Raw genomic sequence first — 21,490 nt, forward strand, 5'->3', positions numbered from 1 at the left:
AACAAGAGTGGGAAACAGAATCAGAAAGTCAGCAATACCTGAGTATGTGTACACACACACACACACACACACACACACACAGCTAAAGGAAGCCGAGCGTTTCGAAAAGGCTTTTTCAAACTCGCTTATCTGATTACGAAAGAGACACATAGAAATGTAAATTTCGTGTGCACGTATAGCGTAGGATCCGGACGTCACACGATTCGCGTTCCGGCTACAACAGAAAAATCCTTACAACTTTGAATAATTCAATCAGCTCTTATGTGGAAACGAAAAAAAAAAAAAAAAAAAAAAAAAAAAAAAAAATTGAACGCCGACTGTGGAACGATTCAAAAATAAAGAAAGAAAGAAAGAAAGAAAGAAAGAAAAAATAAATAAATAAAAGGAAAAGAGGAAGTTACCGTGCAATCTTGGTCGAGAACGTGACAGAGATCACCGGATGCTGATGTGGGCACCCACAGGTGATCACCGTTGATTGCCTCTTCGGTCCAATCTGGAGTGGATCGTAGGACACGCCTTTCGCCATTCTCGCTCTGGATCACGACTTCTCCCGGATTGTTTTTTCTACCATTCGAGAAAAAAAAAAAAATAATAATAAAGTTCAAGATCAAAGACGAAACGTACCGTTACGAACAACCACACATTTCGATCAATACGCACAAGTAAAAAAAAAAAAAAAAAAAAAAAAAAAAAAGGAAAATGATTTAAATTTTTCAAAGCAAAAAATAAAAAATGCGAACGCCATTCAAATTCTTAAAAAAAAAAAAAGAAGCAAATAATAATAAAAAAATGCATAAAATTTCGCATGCAAATTAGAGAGCGTGAATATACAGCCAATCATTTCAAAAGAGAAACTACTAGGTGCAGAATCAAAAACGCAAAGTCTCCTTCAACTTTGTTTCGGACTCCAACGCGTTCAACGGTGAAATCGAATTTAAAAAAAAAAAAAAAAAAAGTAATAAATAAATAAAAAAAATAAAGGACTTTGAAGAAAACGGTGGACAGTCAACAATGTACGATCAATTTCCTGTCCGCCTTTTTCGTACCCCCCGGAAACTTTCGTTCAGGAAATGATAAGCCTTGTACGAGTCAGCTTTGTTCTGTTTACATTCAACTTCACTCCCGCGTGTTCAAAACTATCCTTACTCTTTTTTTTTTTTTTTTTTTTTTATCTTCAAATTCCAGTGAATCTGATCGTTGAAAGAAATCATGAACGTTTTTCAAAAAAAAAAACATTAAAAAAAACTGTTGCCTTGGGGCAAAAGAAAAATCGGAAACGATGGAATTCGTTAACGGACATCAGCCGTCAGTCCGAAAATACCAAAGGAAGTCAGAGACGATGTCACGCTTAAAAAAAGAAAAAACACCATCTCGCCATTTAAAAATAGCATTGATGGGATGTAGTAGCTGTGAAAAAAAAAAAAAAGAAAGAAAACAAAAAATTTATGGCTTTTTTTTTTTTTTTTTTTTTTTACACGTCTGTTAATGATAGTGATATCACTCCATTGTAAAAAAAAAAAAAAAAAAAAAAGAAAAAAAAAAAAAAAAAAAAAAAAAAAAAAAAAAAAAAAAAAAAAAAAAAAAAAAAAAAAAATAAAAAAATGTTAAAAATAAAAAAATAAAAAAAAAAGATTTTTTTTTTTTTTTGTTCACACATGGTAAATACAGAGCCGGAAAGTAAATCGGCTTGTTCCACGTCGGAGTAGTCGGAGTCTTCCGAATGCGTCGCCACCAACGACTGGGCATTACAATCAACCGCTTTGTGCATCACCGCACTCGCTATTCGAAACAAGCAAAATGACGCACACACACACACATACACACACAGACCAATAAGGTCAGATTGGCCCTCGATGATTTGCTACAAATTGTATCCGAAATGTACAAGGAAAAAAAAAAAAAAAAAAAAAAAAAAGGTGATAACGAACAGGGGCGCGTAGAAGAATTCGGGGGCAAGGAATCGAACGAAACGATCGATGCAGCAATGCCACACACACACACACACACACACACACACGCAAAGTCTCACGCGGAACCGCAATTATTATTTCGCTTCGCTGCTCGCACTGCTGACGACTGACGTACAAACTCTGGCGACTAAACAACGAAGTAAAAAAAGGAAAAGAAAATTGCTTATCGTTGTTGTTTTTTTTTTATCGTCTTTATCAGCGCCGAGGAAGTTCAAACTTCAAATTCCTTGTTTGGAGGTCGCACTTTGAACCCCCCCCCCCCCCCTCGTAGCCATAGCGGAACATTTTTGAAGAGTTGAAAAAAAAAAAAAAAAATAATAATAATAATAAATAAAATAAATATGTGTTCTTTGCTGAACCCGATGATGATCGTAAATCCATAACATCGCACACTTTATTCTTTTTCTTTTTCTTCTTTTTCCAAAGAAGAAAAAAAAAAGCGATGAGATAAATAATAATTTTATTCTTATTTTCAACTGGTTCAGCCGGCCAGGTGACACTCTCTACGAAAAACGTCAAGAGCTCACAAGCTTTAATGAGGTCTCTCTCTCTCTAACTCTCTCTCGCTTGCCTGTGATCTTTCGAATGTTCTCCGCCTCGTCAAATGTGTACAGTCAAGCGGCATGAGTTGACGAACATCTAGGGGTGGGGGGGGGGGGGGGGGGGGGTGAGGGCTAGCTATCGTCATGGCCGCCCCTCACTAACGCACGGCAAATGAAAGGTGACCTCTGCAATCCAGTCAATAGCGTACACATACAACCTATCTGCATTTTCTTTCACTTGCTCATCTAACGAATGGCCTCCTCTTTCACTTTGGATTCAGTATAAACAATCCATTTCTTTTTTTTTGTTCCCCTTCCGGCCATCGATCCAGGTTTTTTTTTTTTTTTACTTAACCAAGAAAAACAGTTGAGTTTGTTATATCTACGTTTGTAGGGGAAAAAAAAAAAATAAAGAAATAACGACACGTCCAGATTTTCGTGCTCAATAAAAAAAAAAAAGAGAGAGAAAAGAAGAACCCGTAGACAATAACGAATGCGAAAGTGAGACAAATGGAACATCATTAGCTGTGCGCAAACAAAACAAAACAAAACAAAAAAATAGAACGTACGGCTGTTAGAATAGTAAAAAAAAACAAAAACAAAAAAAAAAAAAGAAAAAACAAAAACAATTATTAGCGAATAAACAAGATAGAAATCGATTATCTAAGAAAGCTCTCGCCATGTCCTGCCTTTCAATAATAAATCATAAAGGTCCACTATGTTTGAGAAGTGTGAACGCACCGCTATTTGTACCCCTGCTGAGAAGCGGACTGTGCAGATTGGATCTTTAAAACGAAAAGACGGTGTGTTGCCCGATACATGCAAAAAATAAACACACACGCACACACACCAAACTTTTTTTGCAGGCACGAAAGTCGCAATGTGTTTGCGATTGGCGAACAACGGACACACGTCTCCTCAAATAAAACATTTGAAAAGACACAAAAAGAAGTAGCTCTCTCTCTCTCTCTCTCTCTCTCTCTTTTCTGTACGTCTGTCCGCTCGAAAAATATGGAACACGAAGGGGGGACGTACTTGAGCCGCGAAACCCACTGCTGTCTGCGAGCGCTTCCGGCCAGATCGTGATACTCAGTGCGGTGGTGATGGCCGTGATGATGATGATGATGGTGATGATGATTGTGATGATGTCGGTGAGCGGTGGGCAGGCCTATTTCGATAGACCTCGAGCGGAATGGCAAGTGATCGGAGCGAGGGCGCAGCGAATCGCCGCCGCGGCTCAGGCTGCGCGAGCTCAACGACGGGCACGCCGTCAGAGACCTCTGCGTCAAAGACGGTGTAGGCGGTGTAGGTGGCACAGCGCACGGCGAGTCTTTGTCCCTGTCCTTGTCGGAAGATGATTTCGAAGAGTCGTGACGTCTGAAACGCTGGCGCAAGTAACGCGATTTGTCCAGCAGCAGGTTGGCCCCGCTGGTGACCGTCTTGGCGGCCGTAGCCAGCGGCGCCAAAACCGGCACTGTCAGGTAAATTTCCGCTGGCGGACTAGGTGAGAGCGGAGTGGCTTCCAGGTCGGCTTGGTCGCCGTACTCGCTCGACGAACCAGTGCAGAGATTGAGGCGGCTGTTGGATGTGATGCCCGGACTGCCGCTGCAGAGATTGTAGCGCGAATTCGACAAGCAGATGGGCGGGCTGGAACTAGGGCTAGCCCCAGCGCTTAGGCATTTGCGGCGGGCCAGCAAGGAGGAGCGATTGAGAAAACCCGACCCGTTACCCGAAGAACGGCCCCCACCGCCGGCCGTTCCGCCCATGCTGACATTGCTGGACGCCATGCTATCGGCGGACGTTTCGCTTTCGAAAGACGAGATCCGTTGGCGGGCCGATTCGGGTAAGTGGACGTCCAAGCTGAGCTGGAACGAGTACTGGCTCTCGAGCGACGCCTGTTGCACGACGCCACCTACACACGCGCCCGAGTCCACTTCCAGCGAGACGGACGCGTGCGTTTCCATGGACGCGTGCGTCCTGGAACCGGACGAGACGTGCCGACTGTGGTCGTCGTTGTTGTGCTCCGGATCGGCGCTAAACGAATGATGGCCGGGTACCAGCAGTTCCAAACTCGGCTCCGATTCCAACCAACCGGAACACAAGGCCTCCTGGCGTTCCAGTCTAGGCGTACCGGCTCCGCCGGGGCTGCGACGGCCGCCGACCGGAGTGGCCGATCCGCCATCCGACACTTGATAGTTGGTCGACGGCTCGCTCGACGAAAAGGAGAAATTAAAAGAAATTTGACAACTGGGCGCAGGGTCCGTCCACGAGTCTTGCTCCTCTTCCTGTTGCAGGTGACACGCGTCCGGCTGACATTCCGACCCGCCCCTGCGCAAATTGGGGGCCGCTCCCAGCAGGACGTTGGACGACGTGTCGGAGGCCAGGCCGAGCGATCGTCCGCGCCGGATGAGCGCCCTGGCCGATGGGTCCGGAGCCAATTGGTTCTCGTTCTCCCTGATCCACGGTTCGACCTTTTGGCGGCACTCGAACGACTGGCCCAGGAAGGACAACCTGCTCGTGTCCAGCTCTTCGTCCTGATGCGGATCGTCGGCCGCGCTCTCGCCGCAGCTGCTCGATCGGTTCGAATCGTACTCATTTTCGGACAGCAGTTCATCGACGGCCGGAGAGAGGGCCGCCTGGAACGACGGAGCAACACCTGATGATGTTCCAGCCGCTGGTGGTGGCGGGCTCTGAGCTTGCTGTCGTTCGTACTCTTCCACGCACAGGCAATGGATGCAAATGGCGCTGCCGATACCCCCGGCGCTTCCGGCTGGCCCAGCCACGGAGCCACTTAAACTGCCGCCGCCGCCGCCGCCGCCGAGCGACAGACTTCCGCCGAACGCTCCTACCCCTCCACCGCCTCCGCCTCCGCCGGCGGAAGTGACACAACTTTGGCTGCTCCTCTGGCCGTCCGACGTGGACGAGTGACGCGAAAAGGAGCGACGCAACATTCCCAAGAGAGGGCCCGATCCGCCGGATGCGACGGCCACTGCGGCGTTGGGCTGGGCGTTCGTACCCAGGTCGACTGAGAGCGACTTTGCCGCCTCCTGCTGGTCGTGCGAAAAATCGAAACTTCGCGATCGGGCGCGGCTGTTGTTGCCGGCCGGCTTGGCTTGGCTTTTGGCGCTGTTGGCGCAACTGTTGGCCGCCGGAGCCGACGCTGGATCGACGGGCAAACAGAGAAACGTCGTCTGATTCTCCTTGGCTGTTTGCGCGGGCTCAGAATAGCGTGCGGATGCAAGCGGCTGCGAATGCGAATGGCCGACTGGAGCCGTGCAACTGGCCTGACGCGAAACCAGATCGAGGCTGGAGGAGCTGGTGATGGCCGAGCAGCTGGCTGCTGGGCCACTGCTGCGCATCTCCACTGGCGTCGGAGTCCGCGACCTGCGCCATGTCGGCGGACGGAGCTTCTGCATCGCGTTTTTTTTTTTTTTTTTTTGTTTTTTTTTTCTTTTGTTTTTTGCTTCTTTTTTTTTTTTTTTCTCCAATTCTTTCTTTTTTAACAACAGGTCGTTACTGAGGCCACACTTTCTGTCGCCATCTGTGTGTTGTCACACGCACGCACACCGAAAATTGTCCATTGATTTTTTCCTTTCGCCGATTTTTTTTATTATTTTTTATTTTTTTGCCAATCAAAAATTCGCGAAAACTGTTTGAAAAAAAAAGAAAAAAAAGAAATGGAAAACAAAAAAAAAAATATGTCGAGCCTATCGGAAGATTTCGAATCACGTGTTTTTGCTTTTGAACGGTCAATAGGTACGGCGGGGTATAGGTAAAGAAAAGGACACACGCACACACAGATGGACGGGTGGATTCGATCAGAGGAAATAGGTGGAAAGATCAATCTCACCGCACCATCCAATAAGCACTCTCTCTCTCTCTCTCTCTTTCTAGTTAGTCTTGGTACGCAAAAAAAAAAAAAAAAAAAAAAATGGGAGGATGTTCCAAAAAGGGGAACGCTATGGCGTCAATCCCAGCCCAGAAGTCGTATGTCCTTAACATTAAAAAAAAAAAAAAAAAAAAAAAAAAAAAAATAGGAAGATACACGTACACAGCAGCTTTTGCTTGTGCAGCTTTTGAATAGCGGGACACACACAGACAGACAGTGAATAAAAAGGGGGAGGGGGACTGATCATTAGCTAGTGGTGCGTAGCACGGTGAGCGCACCGGTACAAAGGCAATTCAAGAGGATGAAAAAAAAAAAAAAAAAAGAAGAAGAAGAAAGAAGTAAGAAATAATAATAATAATAAAGAGATTGTGCGTACATACGGAGCTGCCGTTATGCTATGCACGTAACAAGCCACCGCGATTGGGATTAAATGACGTCATACTCGCGCTTCACGCAAAAGGCCGACTAGGCGTCTCTTTTCGAACAACTTTTCCCGTTTTCTATGCGATTTTTTTTTTTTTTTTTTTTTTTATAAAACTCACGCTTTTTCTTTTGCCTTCTTATTTTCTCATTTTTCATTTTTTTTTCCCCCCTCTGCTGGATTGTGCGGTATCGAGCCTTTCAGCGTTTTCTTTCCAACCCCCCGCGTTGCCAAGGGATACAATCCAATACTGGCAAAAGGAAACCATCCCGACCGCGGCTCGATCGATTAATGCGTTTACATCTGAAACATCTCTCTCTCTCTCTCTCTCCCTCCATCTCATTCCCTCTCTCTCTCTCTCTCTACCCCATTTCCACCTTCAAATCTATCTATTTTCTTCTCCTTTCATTTCGCTCGCTAATAATACCAACTACACCCAGCTTTACGTGTTATACCTCAATCACCCAAAGAACTAAGAAAAGCAGCAAAACAAAACAAAAAAAAAAAAATGTCTCACGTGGCACGGCCTGTGGTAACGAAGCCACAGGGGCACCGATACAACTTTTCGCTTATTACAACGATCAAGTTCTATATAACATAAAGAAATAAAGACAATGTCGATTGGCCGTAGACCTTTCGAGTGTGTACCTCATTCAAATCAAGGTAAAAATAAGGACGGACAGGCTTTTGTTTTGTTTTTTTATGAATGGCTGTTGGAAAGAAAAAGGTGTGAGCACCTTGTATTTAAAATTTAAAACTGAAAAAAAAAAAAAAAAAAATTTGCCCCTCCCCCCCTGCCCAGTTTTTTGGTTTAAGGCAAAGTGAATAGAACGTAACAGCTAGGCCATAGAAAATCCACATAACAATGACCGTACGCTTCGTTCAAAGTCAAAGCTGCTTTATCCCTTTCAAAAAAATTGGCAAAGGCAAAATAGAATATTAAAATAAAAAAAAAAAAATAGGGACAAGTGAAAATTGACTGATATGTTTATAGAGTGAGACGTATGGGGGGTACGTCAAGAAAGATGATCCATTACGGAGCGGGGGCTCTTCTCGACGACGTCGACGCTGGTTACGAGAACAAATGGGCCCCCCCCCCCCCCCCCAGAGGGGCGGAGGTTTCTTTCAACACGGTGATAACCTATCAACCTATTTTCTTTTTCTTTCCACGGCTTCACATCCATCAAGGGGGCCCGCGACAGGCCCCGTGTGGAACACACACGGCACTGCCTGCAACAATCTCAGCCAGCAAAAGCCGTGTATATTATCGTCAAATGGATTATATGCATAGGTTAAGGTGCTGGAAGGCGTGGGCACTAACGTACATACATATAGATTCTATTACGTTCTATAGCATCAAGTGTTTTGAGACAGAATGAACCCAAGCTCTCACACGTACAGTTTTCAATTTGTTTGACGAATTGCGTTAAGCAAAGTTTCAGCTTGTTGCTTGTTGACGTAAATCGATCACAATTACAAATGAAGAGGGGGGGGGGGAGGGGGAGGGGCCTTCGCTTCGAATTGGACGCATCTTTTTATTTTTCAAAATGCCAGCCATTGGATCCACGAGAATCAATACGTCCAGCAGGAGAAAATCAATTGGCATTGACTAATCAAAAGGTCACAGCGAAGTTCAGTTTGGCATTTCTGAATACAGGGCCAATCATTGGTATGGATGTGTGCCATTCAGAAGCTCTGACCCCCCGTTACCGATGAACACACACAGCCAAACGCAACGCTGAATTCACGCATTGACTTGTTTGTCTGTTTGTTAAAAAAGACGCATCCGCTCATTAATTAGATCATCGGGTTGAATTGGCGTACGCAGTTGACTTGACTGTCTTTAACCTTTACACAACCCTACCTACCATTCCTTAGGGATTATTTTAATATCAATACGTAATTACGTAAGCCTAACGGGTCGAACAAAAAACAAGAGGCCTGAATGGATAGATACAAGAAGCTCAATTAGGAATTGGATTAGGATTATTTCTAAATGGCGAATGACGATGATCTACGCGTTCCGTGTAAAGAAAAGAAATAAATGAAAAAAAAAAAAAAAAAAAAAAAACTATTTTGGGTGGAAACACCAATACGGATGGAGGTCGAGGATGTTGGCCAACCAGAAACATAAGAAGAAGAAAAAAAAAAAAAGGTATACCCGTACCCAAGTTTGAACATTAGATCGACACGTTACAAGTTTGATCGTGTACCAATCGCTCTCAATCAGCGCCATTTTTTCCCATCTTGTCACTGATGACCTAACATACCAAAAAAAAAAAAAATAAGAAAGACTCTTGGCCGTTTTCTTCAATTCCATCGGTCAAAAGCAGATCCCTCAACACACAATCTACGAGTCGTGCTTGTTCCCTGTTATTTTCAAAGCTCTATTTTATTTTGTTCTCTTGTTTCCCCCCCCCCCCTAAAAAAAATACTCTAAAAGAATTGATTCATTTTGTTTCGTTGATCTTTGACCTTTTTAAAAACAATGAAATGACGCGTACCGGAAATCAAATGACTTTGCCTTTCTGTAGCGTTTCAATACGGTATATGTAATACATTTCGTAATGGCAGAGAGGGTCCTAACCCCCCCCCCCCTCCTAGGAGAGGGTTAGGCCTATAATGTTCGTTTTTTGAATGCGAGCCTCTTTCGCGCGTTTATGGCTCGACGTCAACTTAGAGTGAAAATAACGACGCCAAAGCGCAAGAAGATAACGACCAGGATGAGACACACAAAAAAAAAAAAGAAAAGGAAAAGCGAGCTTAGAGGCAGGAAGGAAGCACTCGACGCAGTGCTGAATGAATCTCGCTCTTCTTGTTCGTTATCGGGCAATTTTCATGGCTAACGTCACGTTCCACCCATTCAAACTGTACGAGTAGTGCACACTGCCTTTCTCTTTTTTGTTTTTTTGTTTTTTTTTTATTGGGAAAAGCTCAATAAAACAACAGAGAGAGGGTTAAAAACAATAAAAAGAATAAACTACCTGAACACCATTTATCTCAATGTCCAGTCACAATAAAAAAAAAAAAAAGAAAACTTGAAACGCCATTCATTTGTTTTGCGCTCTGTTTCCTGTTTCACCAACGAACCAGTTTGACCGACGGTTTCAAGAAAAAAAAAAAAATCTATTAGCTTTCCATTTAAATAATTTAAACGCATTGAAATTTCATTCACAAAAAGAAAATAGGCGGGGTGGGGGGTGGTTCGTGTGATACCCCACGGTTTCAAACTCGCCATTTTTTTTTTCTTCTTTCAAACATGATTATCGTAAAACCCGCATTTTCTTTCAAAGAAAACAATTCCAGGTATTCGAGACTCAGTCTCATCTTCAAGAGATCACAGTCCTTGACATAAAAGAAAATACGTTGCATAAGGAAGAAAACAAAAAAGAACAAAAAAAAAACAAAAGAAAAAAAAATTAAAATAATAAAAATAAAACAGGAAGAAAAAAATTTCAACTTGAAGATCTCGGCTACACGTACAAAGTGAGGTTGAGAATGTGCCAGTCACGCACAACTCACGTCGCTCTAACGCAGCTCAGTCTCCTTGCGATTCACGCGCTCTACATAGTGCCACCTTATCGCTGTTGCTCGACGGTGAGTGTTAAGCCGCATTGCTTTATGGAAGTTTTAGACCCCGACTCTACGTCCAAAAGCACGAGACGCAAAAATATATATATATATATAAAAAAAAAAAAAAAAAAAAAAGGGAAGGGAAGGCGAGTGGGGGCAGACGAACGGAAGATCCGGTTCACATGACTCATCAATTGTAGTGCCGTAAACTGTTCAATGTCACGTTTGCGTGACGCTCTGAATCTTTGACGTGACGGCCAACGTCGCGCATTGCCGATCTCCTCACTTCCCCCGGTCCTTTCTTGTTTGCTTATTTATTTTTTTTTTAATTGGATGCGCGGGCTATACGTTTTCACGTCAGCTCTAAAATGAAAACAGCGGAAGGCCTATATCAGCCGTAGCCATCAAATCAAGGGCGCACACGCTAAACACGGCCCCCCCTTTTTTTTTCTTTTCTTTTTCCGCGAATTCCTTTTGACTACGCAAGAACAACAAACAACAAACAACAAGATTTCCGAAAATGAAGAAAAGGATTATTCAGTATAATTCCAAGAAGAAGAAGAAGGAAATCAAATAAAATAGAAGCGTAAAAAGAACTGGAATGGAAGACGATGGCTTGCCGCGGCCAGATAAGGCCCAACAGTTGGGTTCATGTAAGGCCTGACCGAGCTAGTGAATTATGGACCCATCGTGACTTGGCAGTTGAGAAAATGAAGCTGAACATTTTTCTTTTCTTTTTTTTTTTTTTTATTCTTTTCATTTCTCTATTCTCAGAAACAAAAAAAAAACAAAAACTTGCGTCTGTAATTTCTTTTTTGTTTTTTTCATGTCCATAAAAGTAAAGGAGAAGTGCATCAATGGGCCCTTTGGCACTCGCCAATCGTAAATAAAAAAAATAAATAAGATGGAGGAATGCAATGTAAAAATTCAAAAAGAATAGACGATACATATATATATATATACTGTATATAAAAAAAAAGGGCGGTTGGGATTGTGCTAACAAGGCCGCGTGCGTGCCGATCGTTTAATAAAGCGACAACTCGTTTAAACATTTGTCTACTATAAAAATCGAGCAGGATCACAGCGAAGACTGCAATGTACCCCCCACCCTATCTTATCCTCCTCCCCCAAAACAAACTATCGATCAGTGAAAAATGGCGTGATCGAACGGGAGTCTATGTCGATCATTATCCGCAAATCATCGAGACGGGGCTATATCAAAAATAACCCTCTTTAAATATGAAGGTGGACATACGTCACACACACACACACACACACACCTTTGATTTCACAAAATAATAGGCCGTAACGGTTACAACTGTTAATCACGCTAGATAAAAGATGGCGCAGCTTCTTGCGTGATTGTAAACCAACCCATTAACAGGGTCTCGTAGTCTACCGAACAAGAAGAAGAAGAAGAAGAAGAAGGCGATACAACACAAGGAGGAGAGAAGGAGGGGAGGGCAAAAGTCATCTCATTAGAAACGAGAATGGCGTGTCCCCAAGGCCACCGACGCTGAGTGATCACGCCAGACACAATAGCTCCGGCGACGAGATGTTAACCAAAGCATTCGTTCCACGCATGGAATTCTTTCTGGGGGCCCCTAATAGAACGGCCGCTCTATAGTCCCAACTACATATATTTATATATATATATATATATATATATATAAAAGACCACTGAGATCTATATAGCCGGTATTTTCTTTTTTATTTCGCTTTGGTGCAATGCGTGCCGTACGTACAGCCGAGTCGGGATCCATTTATCCCAACAAGACGACGCCTCGGGAATTGCACGACTATCGATTTGCTCTTCCTCTTTTCTCGCACAATATTTCATTCTTCTTCTTTAAAAAAAAAAAATAAATAATAATAATAATAAAAAAAAAAGAAGGGGGGGAGGGGCAATAACTGAACGTTGGATGTGCAGATCGAATATTTAAGGGGTAAGTTTAAATACGTCCAAGTACACGATGATGGGTCTAAAACACACTCAAGTCACAACCCTATTCATTCATTCAAACGTTTTTGTTCCAGAAAAAAAAAAAAAAAAAACCACTGGCCTTTAATGTCCCGGACGGCTTTCCCATTTATTATGGAACGAAACTAGCCAAAGAGAGGTGGGGGGGATTTAGTAAGCACTACAAATGACGATGAAAAAAAAAAAAAAGGGACTAGTGTGTTCCACTACAATGTTGTTCATCATTTAGAACAAGACAAAAATGGTAGGCCAGAAGGCACGATAATAAAAATAATAATAATAAAAAAAAACATATCAAAGTAATTAGCCGAAAATCACGAGAGCGATGTGAAAAAAAAAAAAAAAAAAAAAAAGGGAAAGAGCGGCAAGGTTGAAAGGCGCGATGACCAGTCAGCTGTGCGTCACACAGAGCTGTCACGTTAATTAAGCACGGCCGTTGTCTCTCTCTCTCTCTCTTTATCTTTTTAGAGCTACACAAAAATGGCCGCAAGAAACAAGCAGACCAAGCGTGTTCGGCGGGATTGTGTATAGATCTTTTTCTACGAGTTGAACCAAACCAAGCGAAATCCGAAATCATTGAACAAAAAAGACGGGCAACGACACGTGCGACAACAACATTTCATTTTTTTTTTTTCCTGGAACTAGCTATAGGCAAATAGACATGTAGACGGCGCATATTTCCATCAAAAAAAATACAAGTCGTTGAAAAAAAATGGGTCTCGATCCCATCGTTGGTTCATGAATAAAACATTTCCCATCGATAGAGCCACACACACAAAAAAAAAAAAAGGCAATTTGCCCTTCGAGGCAAAAAAAAACAAAACAAAACAAAACATCGGCAACTCGTGTAGTATATAATTCCTTTGTTCCAAATTACAAGTGTGTGTGTGTGTGCGTGATTTCAGAAGAAATAAACATCAAATTGGCCGTGGCACTAATACTTTTGGCTGGCAGTTCGGGGCTATCAGCGGATTCATTTGTTTGCCCGTTGCAGACAGTGACACAGTAAAAAAAAAAAAAAAAAAAAAAAGCAAGAACTTTCGTTCTAATATGGATAAAAAAAAAAAAAAAAGAATCTCCTTTTTTAGGTTCCATGATCTCTCTCTCTCGAAAAAAAAAACGAGAGAGTTGTATGGAGAATGACATGTAACGTTTGATCAATGGCCTAGATGAATGAATACGTCCAATAGGGCAATAGACGTATATAGTCAGCATATAACATCAGTCATTTTTCTTGTTATATCGCCATATCAACCAGATGTGATGCCATGACAAGAATTAAAAAAAAAAAAAAGGGAAAATCACGAGATGCAAATAAAAAAAAAAGAAAAAGAAAAAAGAAGAAAGTGAATTTTTGAATGATGGATAATGTGCCATAACAGACGGAAGAAAATAGGAATGCCGTGAAAAAAGCATCGACTCACGACACGGATCGTTGAGAATGCCAAAAAAGAACAACAAAAAAAAAAAACAACACTTTCTCTGCAACCCGGCCCAGGCCGGCTGCTTCTATCGACTTGTGGAATCGAAATTTATCCTGTGTATAACCCACGTACTAATTTCTATCTACCCCGCTCCCCCTCCCCCCCTCAAAACGTAACGAATTCGAGAGAAAATGCGAAAAGGGAAGTGACGGGACTATGTCTGTTTCATCAGAGTTTGTTTGTTTTGTTTGTTTTTTAAGAATTTGATCTTGTCGGCTCTAATGACCAATTTCCATCTTGATTATATACATACATACACACACACACACATATATATATATATGTGTGTGTTGCACGATATAACTTGATCAAACGAGCCCGAGGGAGTTACGGGTCATCATCGTGCATGAAGGGCGTCCATTCAACGGACGGCCAGTTCATCAAAGCAAACTGCTTATTGATGATGACTACACCAGCGGCCAGCAAAAATGGGCGAGTCTAAACAAGACAATCCTAGAGGGGGGGGACAACCGCAGTAATTTGAAAAGCGCATTGGCCTCGGAGAGATGCTTCTTGATTATGTAGAATGACGTTTAAAAAAAAAAATAAAAAAATAGAAGAAGAAATTATGCGACATGTAAAACGAAGAAGAAAAAGAGAGAGAGAGACGCTCGTACGTTGCGTAACGAATTGACTGCTTTAGCTCGGCAATAACGAACCCGGGACGGCCATCCAATTTGCTACGTATAGGCCTTCGGTGGCTCGTGAAAAATTAAGACCAATCGCCTATATATATATATATATATATGTACTCCGCTGTAGAGAAGAGCAACACAGCCGAGTTGCAAAAGGAAACAAATGGCAGAGCGTTTAAAAGATGAAGAGTAAGTGAGACAAGCACCTGGTTCGGCCCGGGGGAAAATTACGGGCTCGCAATCGGCCAAACAATCACTCTTTACGCGAAATATTTATGGTAATGGAGCTATCTTGCCGCACGCTCTTTCTTAAAAAACAAAACAAAAACGGCCCTGGTCGTGTGTTTACTTAATCGAAAAAGAAAAAGAAAAAAACAAAATAGGTGGCTGGAAATATAAATAGCGATGGCTTTCCACGACCCCTTTCCGTCTTTATGCAAATTACAAACGGCTCTCACACGTTTCTGCTTATTTGTTTTTCTGTTTCTTTTTTTTTTTTTTTTGGGACGCATCGTCACGACACACATCCGAAATAATGCGATCGTTTTTCTCTTTTGTTTCAAAGAATACCAGACGAAAAAAATAAACAAAACAAAACAAAACAAAAGAAATTAAATGACACGAGGGATGTACTTTAAAGATAACTGTTTCATCCTTATAGCGACATATGGCCGTTAGCTACAATTGTAATAACCGCCCACTACCTTTTTCCTTCGCTTTGGCTGCAAAGAAGAAGCAAAAAAAAAAAAAAAAAAAAAAAAAAAAAAAAAAAGAGATGCGGTTTGGACAAAGTGCAACCAACGTGTTCTCTTGTCCAATTACCTTTCGAGACGGCCACACAACATCTTCGTTGTTACATGCAGCCCACGCATTTTCTCTTTCGTTAAACCGGAAGCCTATGTGTACAACGTAGGGCACACAAAACTGGGTATCTGCAACATGTAATGACGTTGCAGAGAACATTGCAGTGGCAGTATAAAAAATGGAAACCTATCTATTAAAAAACGCATGACACACACACACACACACACATAAAGGCTGTACTTTTTCCGAGGCCGATACGGATACGAGCACGAGCGCATTAATATTTCAAAAAAAAAAAAAAAAAAAGAAAGAAAGAAAACAAAACAAAAAACGAAGTGACATCAGGAAAACAGATGAGAAATGTTTGCGCATCCGAGTTAAGAGGAGAAAATCAAAAAAAAAAAAAAAAAAAAAAAACGAACAAAACGTTTGAAATGGCACGAGTCATCGTGATTATACAGCCCGGATGCTGACATAATCGCGTTTCTTTCGAAAAAAAAAAAAAAAAAAAACCAAAAAAAGAGACACGAGAAATGATTGGACGAATATAAAGAATTTTTTTTTTTAGATGTTTAGATCAACGTCAAGTATAACCCGACGTCAGTAGGCTATTAGGCCTACGATGCACCTTTTCTTTTTTATTTCGGGATCAACAAACATTGGCTGTCAACCTGTCACGCTCCTTTCTTTTTTTTTTTTAAAGACTAGATAAATGCCACTAGAAAAAAAAAAAAAATAGGGAATCGCTAAAAATAGTTGGGTCACCCATCCATTTCTCGTTTGGGATTGACGACTATTAAAAGGGAAAGGGAATGGAAGGTGGGGCGGGGGGGGGGTGGTCGTTTATCGAGATAAACAAAACACGTACAAAACAACCGAGTTTCAAAAACGATAAAAGAAAAAGCGAGAGAAAACCGGTTGGCGTGATGATCGTCTCAAGACAGGGAGGCAAACCGGAGCTTCCATCTCACGCCCAGCAAGAGGGCCCGGCCAGATGATTATCTATATGGGGGTCCGCTCAATCGTGCTCTTTCTTCCTCTAACGTGTAATTCATTTTATATAAATATATATATATATACTGTATATATATACCTTTTTTTTATTATTATTATTGCGATGTGTTTGTCGTGTCGACAGCAAAAAAAAAAAAAAACAAAAAAAAAAAACGAGCACGAACAACACGAAAGGCATCAAAAAACGCGCTGTGCCTATTTTGCATGCGATCGAATAAAAAGAAAGATGATAGTTTTCTCGCATCTCAAACGTACAGCAATCCGATTTGACACGAGTCAAAGAAGGTCAGAAGACGAAGGCACACTGTTAAGCGCGCACAGCGCAAATCATGTTGTTTAAATTGCGAGATGCGCATTACGTATCAATAAAAGTCGGACAACAAAAACGCGGGAGGGGACGGTGAGGCGGGCAATCGAATCACGACAGCGACACGCACGCTAGCAGACAGATGACGCATTTGCTTTGCATTATACAATAGCCGAATGTGACGTACTGCCGGCCAATCGTGGAGCAAAGATGCGCTCGCAAGTGCTAAAGTGCTGCTGCAAGGACCATCACATATTTAAAAGTGCCAGTTGCAAACGCCTAGTCGAAGAGTCTCTCTGAAATCACGAGAACGATCCAGCCCTCGATGATTTTTTATCCCTTTTAAAAAAAAAAAAAGATCTTTTTCAATTGTTAATTTGAAAGCATTGGTGGGCAAGAGGAGGGACGGGGAGAGGGGGGGAGTTTATTTACCTACTTCCCGACTGACATCCTAAAACGCGCAATCACGTTACGGGAACACGTTCTCTAGACAACCGACAAAGAGCTTCGGGGAAGGGAGTCGTATTGCAATTTGCCTTCGTAATGGCGACACACAACATTAAGCGCAATTAAACAATCGACGTACAACGAAACGAGGTATAAGTGGACAAAAACAAATGAATCAACACATTGAACTTTTAAGACTGGCAAGGAAAAAAAAAATGGATTGTTGCTCGTAAAAAAAAAAAAAAAAAAAAAAAAAATGAAAACGAGTGGTTATGTTGCGCATAACCCATCGGAGTAAAGTGGCAATAACGATCGCTACGGCCCATTAACGTCTCCGCAAAACCCAAAAAAAAAAAAAAAAAAAAAAACGTCTAATGACATCTAGTATGTCTATCTACTCTGACATTCTTGATGAAGTCAAAGTCTTTTATTCTTTTTTTTTTTTCTAAAGCCAGCGAATGTTTTGGAGGGTGCAGGTATGCGTCCAAACGTAAACCGGCCATCGATCATTTTGCCTAGATATGCAAGAATGTGTTTCACTTGCAATCGTTGCAACGTTCGCCATTCCGGTTCTACACCGACGCCATACATCAATGACATTGATATTCCAGATTTGAAAAAAAAAAAAAAATTAGATAAATAGAAAACTGGCGCCAAAGTTAAAGACAGGTGACAAATAAATATCCCCCCCCCCCCCAAAAAAAAAAAAGAATATGTTTGACGTATGGAATTATTGAACCAAAAAGGAATCAATGTCTTTTGCTTTTTTCTCGTATCATCATTCAAATTGTACCATACGCAACGAACTTCCTCCTGAAGAAGTTGGCCATTTCATAACAAAAAATCAAAAAAAAAAAATGCTCAATATTTCTTTTAAAAAAAGAAAAAAAAAAAACAAAATCTGGAACGTATCATTCAACACGGGGTTTCGTGTTGCATCAATACGACTGAAAGCAACAAATCTATGCTTCAACATAGATCCCCCCCTCTCCCTTTTTTTTTTTTTTAATACATACACAGACACACACACACATATATATATATATATGGATATCCGGCAAATGAGTTGTCAAGCAAAACGATCGATACGTTTCTTCTTTTTTTTTTTGGGTTCGGCCCACGAAGAAAAACTAGAAAAGAGATTGGAGAGAAAAGAGAAAAGGCCACGTCGATTGCAAAGGATCTGATTTTTTTTTTTTTTTTCACGTAGGCGGACTATGTAGGTAACGCTATACATCTGCAGATGGGAAGTTGTCTACTTCAAAATAAAAACAAAATCATCTCGCTGCATTTTTTTTTTTTTTTTTTTTTTGTGATTGACACACGAAACTCCCGGATGAACGAAACCCGTGGCAACACCCGGAAGGTCAAACCAACAACAAAAAAAAAAAAAAAAAAAAAATAATCAAAAGGCTTACCAAAATAATAAAGAACGTCGGCATTTTTTTTATCGAGCGTGGCCTTTCGTTATCGACGTGATGCCATCATCATCACGTCGAAACCTTCTCCCCCCCCCCCCCTGTCAGTTGAGGAATTGTTGATTGAAAATAATATCAATGATCACTATTATAGAGCAGCACATCAAGTGTGTGAACGCCCTCTTGACTCTTGTCTCTTCGGGGCGTCGATAGAAATTGAATTTCTTTTTGATTTTTTTTTTTTTTTTTTTTGTGAGAGAGAGAGAGAGAGAGAGAAAGATGAGCGCTTCATTGAACTTGTTTTCTGGTTTAAAAAAAACAAACAAAAACAATGCACTGGTGAATGGCATTGGTCTCTCCACGGTTCGATCAGGTGTGGGGGGGGGGGGAGGGCCAAAATCGGGCGGTTTCAGGTCGGATGGAAGAAGCGCAAATAATCAAGAAGAAAAGACTCTTACCGTTATGACGCGTCTCATCAAAAAATTGCAGACGACCCCTCAATAAAAAAAAAAAATTCAAATTCACGAGAAAGATGAAAAAAAAAAATGAACGTCAGCTGATCGGTAAATGTCGAATGTGTTGTCACTGTGTCACGAAAAAAAAAAAAAAATAAACAAAAACAAGACGCACGAAAAACTTGTTGATGTCAAGACGATACGCACTCGCAAACGCTTTTGGAATAATCAAAATTTTAAACTGACGGGCAATTCAAATTGGAAAAAAAAAAAAAAAAAAATCAAATAAAAATAAATAAATAAAATACACAGTAAAAATGAAATTGCGACGGGAGGAATGGGACAGGGCGACCAATCTGCATGCGGTCTAGGTGCCGTCTGCGCGGCCCTGCAACCGCCGCGATTTTATACGGCGCTGCTCCTCCCGCCACTAACGGTCGACTACGACAAACTGACTCTCTCTCTCTCTCCTCTCTTTGTTGCCTCTAGCATCTCTCTCTCTGTCTCTCTCTTTCGTTTATCCTCCCCACCCCACCCCCATTCCCACCCTATCAAAAAGGAAAAAAGATGACAGTCAGAGTGGGCATAGTTCCATTCTTTTTTTTTTTTTCTTATTTTGGGGACTTTACGTCTGTCTACATTTCACGAGAACTTTTTAAGAAAAGCCGATTCAACTGTCAAACGTCCAGCAACTGGACGAGAAAAAAAAAAGATACAAATTCAGTAGCTACTGGCTTTTCATCAGTCGGTCAAGGTACTTTGCCTTAAAATCAAGACATTTTCGTGAGCGACAAAAAAAAAAAAAAAAAAAAAAAAATGTATAGTGGGAAGTTTGCGATCTAATTGGGTGTACGTACTGGCGCGTAAAAACAAGCAATCAAATTCGGCATTTCTAAAATGATATGCAGAGCTGGATTTCAAAAAAAAAAAAAAAAAAAAACAAAAAAAAAACCAGTCGATATCGACCTTGCAGTTTGGAACGTAAAGTCCCAAAAAAAAAAAAAAAAAATAAATAAATAAATAAAAATGATTATCACTTCGGTTGGAATGAGTGACGTAGCCCGCCAAACGACTACGCTCACTCAAAAACGCCTTCATGCCGAATGAATCAACCAGTTTTGATGATGACTGCAGGTGTAAACGGATTTATAGCGACGCTTCAAAAAAAAAAAAAAAAAAAAAAAAAAAAACGAAGACAGTTTGGAACAGAGCGGTTGCCAAGTTTTCCTTCATTTATAGAAAACAAGAAAAATGAAACAATCAACATTGGCAGAGTGCGGCGAAAAAAAACAAAACAAAACAAAAACATCATTGTCCGATGTTCCACAAACACGCAACGCGAGGAAGAAAAAAAAACATGAACTGGAACGAAGCAACAAGCTGTCTCATCTCGCTTCATAATTCGCATACTTTTTTTTTTGCCCATCGTTCATTTGAAATGGAGGAAAACAAAATGGCGGTTAGTTGGTGGGAAAATAAAAAAAAAAAAGCCAATCGAACGTGTAAACGAACGTGATTATGCGCTAGTGTTGCAATGTGTGGCAATGGCACTGGACAAAGTAGAAATACAACCAACCTGCCCTCATCAAGTTTCCCCCCCCCCCCCTTTTTTTTTTTTTTTAATGTTTTCTCGTGAGCTTGTGGATATTAAACAGGCGATCACGTGACGATTCGGCCTGTTTTTTGTTTTTTTTCTATGGACGGTCGATATGCCCACGTTGTGCGTGTTCCACACTCTCCCTCCACACGGGCCCGTTCGTTGTTCGTTTCTATTTCGCCAAATGCATGCAAAACTCTCTCGCACAATCCGTGCCTTTCATCCATCGATTTTTTTTTTGTTTGTTTGTCTTTTCTTCCTACACGTTTTCTAGTTTTGCTGCTCACCCCCCCCCCCCCCTCCAAAAAAAAAAAACAAACTATTGTCGCCACATTCTGCATCCAGGAAAACTAACACAACGGCAAAAAAAAAAAACGATGTGACTTATCAAAGTGAGGGCGGATGTGGAAGGGCTTTGCGCTTAGCAAAAAAAAAAAAAAAAAAGGTCAGTTCCAGCCGGATGTGTGTTCCTGGACATAAAATTTTTTTTTTTTTTTTAAGTTGCCTATCCTTTAGCCAACAAATAAAAATTGTTCACGATGTGGGGGGGGGGGGCATTTTCAATAGTTACCTGTTGAAAATTCGCAATTTGTTGGAACGCATAACAAAAAAAAAAAAAACAATGGTAGGCGTCAAACAAAATCAAAAGCGGCCTTAAGCTATGATAATCTGTCCGACCACACACACACAAGAACAAATCATTTCTTTTTATTGCGCTCCAAGAACAATAAAAACTGAGGCCCAACCGACGGCCAGCAACTTGTTCTCCGTTTGTTTTCATCCATCGATCGCAAGAAAGAGGTCAGTCCCTTCTTTGAAAAAAAAAAAAAAAAAAAAAAAAAACTTTGGATAAAAATTCGCCGCAGCATGGCCGAACGTGGGGGGGGGGGGCCGGGGGACGTTGGGGACACAAGGGCGAACTGGATTAGCGTCCAAGTTGGCGTGACATTTCC

General features: G+C 41.4%; 2 protein-coding genes across 5 annotated transcripts in view; one reads left to right on the forward strand and one right to left on the reverse strand.

The window, feature by feature from the left end:
* LOC130685992 (NADH dehydrogenase [ubiquinone] 1 alpha subcomplex assembly factor 3-like) overlaps window positions 1–9,005 on the forward strand; it is a 42,845-nt gene extending 33,840 nt beyond the window's left edge. Inside the window, exon 6 of the mRNA XM_059497618.1 lies at window positions 8,995–9,005. The gene's annotated coding sequence lies outside the window, so the exon portion shown is untranslated. The remainder of the gene's footprint in view (window positions 1–8,994) is intronic.
* LOC130685923 (eye-specific diacylglycerol kinase-like) overlaps window positions 1–21,490 on the reverse strand; it is a 47,266-nt gene that overhangs the window by 8,998 nt on the left and 16,778 nt on the right. For 2 of the 4 annotated variants that reach the window (XM_057509206.2, XM_057509208.2), the window contains exon 4: window positions 402–564. In XM_057509206.2, the coding sequence (XP_057365189.1) occupies window positions 402–564 (163 nt within the window). Of the gene's footprint in view, window positions 1–401; window positions 565–3,547; window positions 5,943–21,490 lie in introns of those variants that run through there. The other 2 variants (XM_057509205.2, XM_059497605.1) reach the window with 2 other exon arrangements.

Source organism: Daphnia carinata, chromosome 2, assembly GCF_022539665.2.
Source record: "Daphnia carinata strain CSIRO-1 chromosome 2, CSIRO_AGI_Dcar_HiC_V3, whole genome shotgun sequence".
NCBI classification, from domain to species: Eukaryota; Metazoa; Arthropoda; class Branchiopoda; order Diplostraca; family Daphniidae; genus Daphnia; species Daphnia carinata.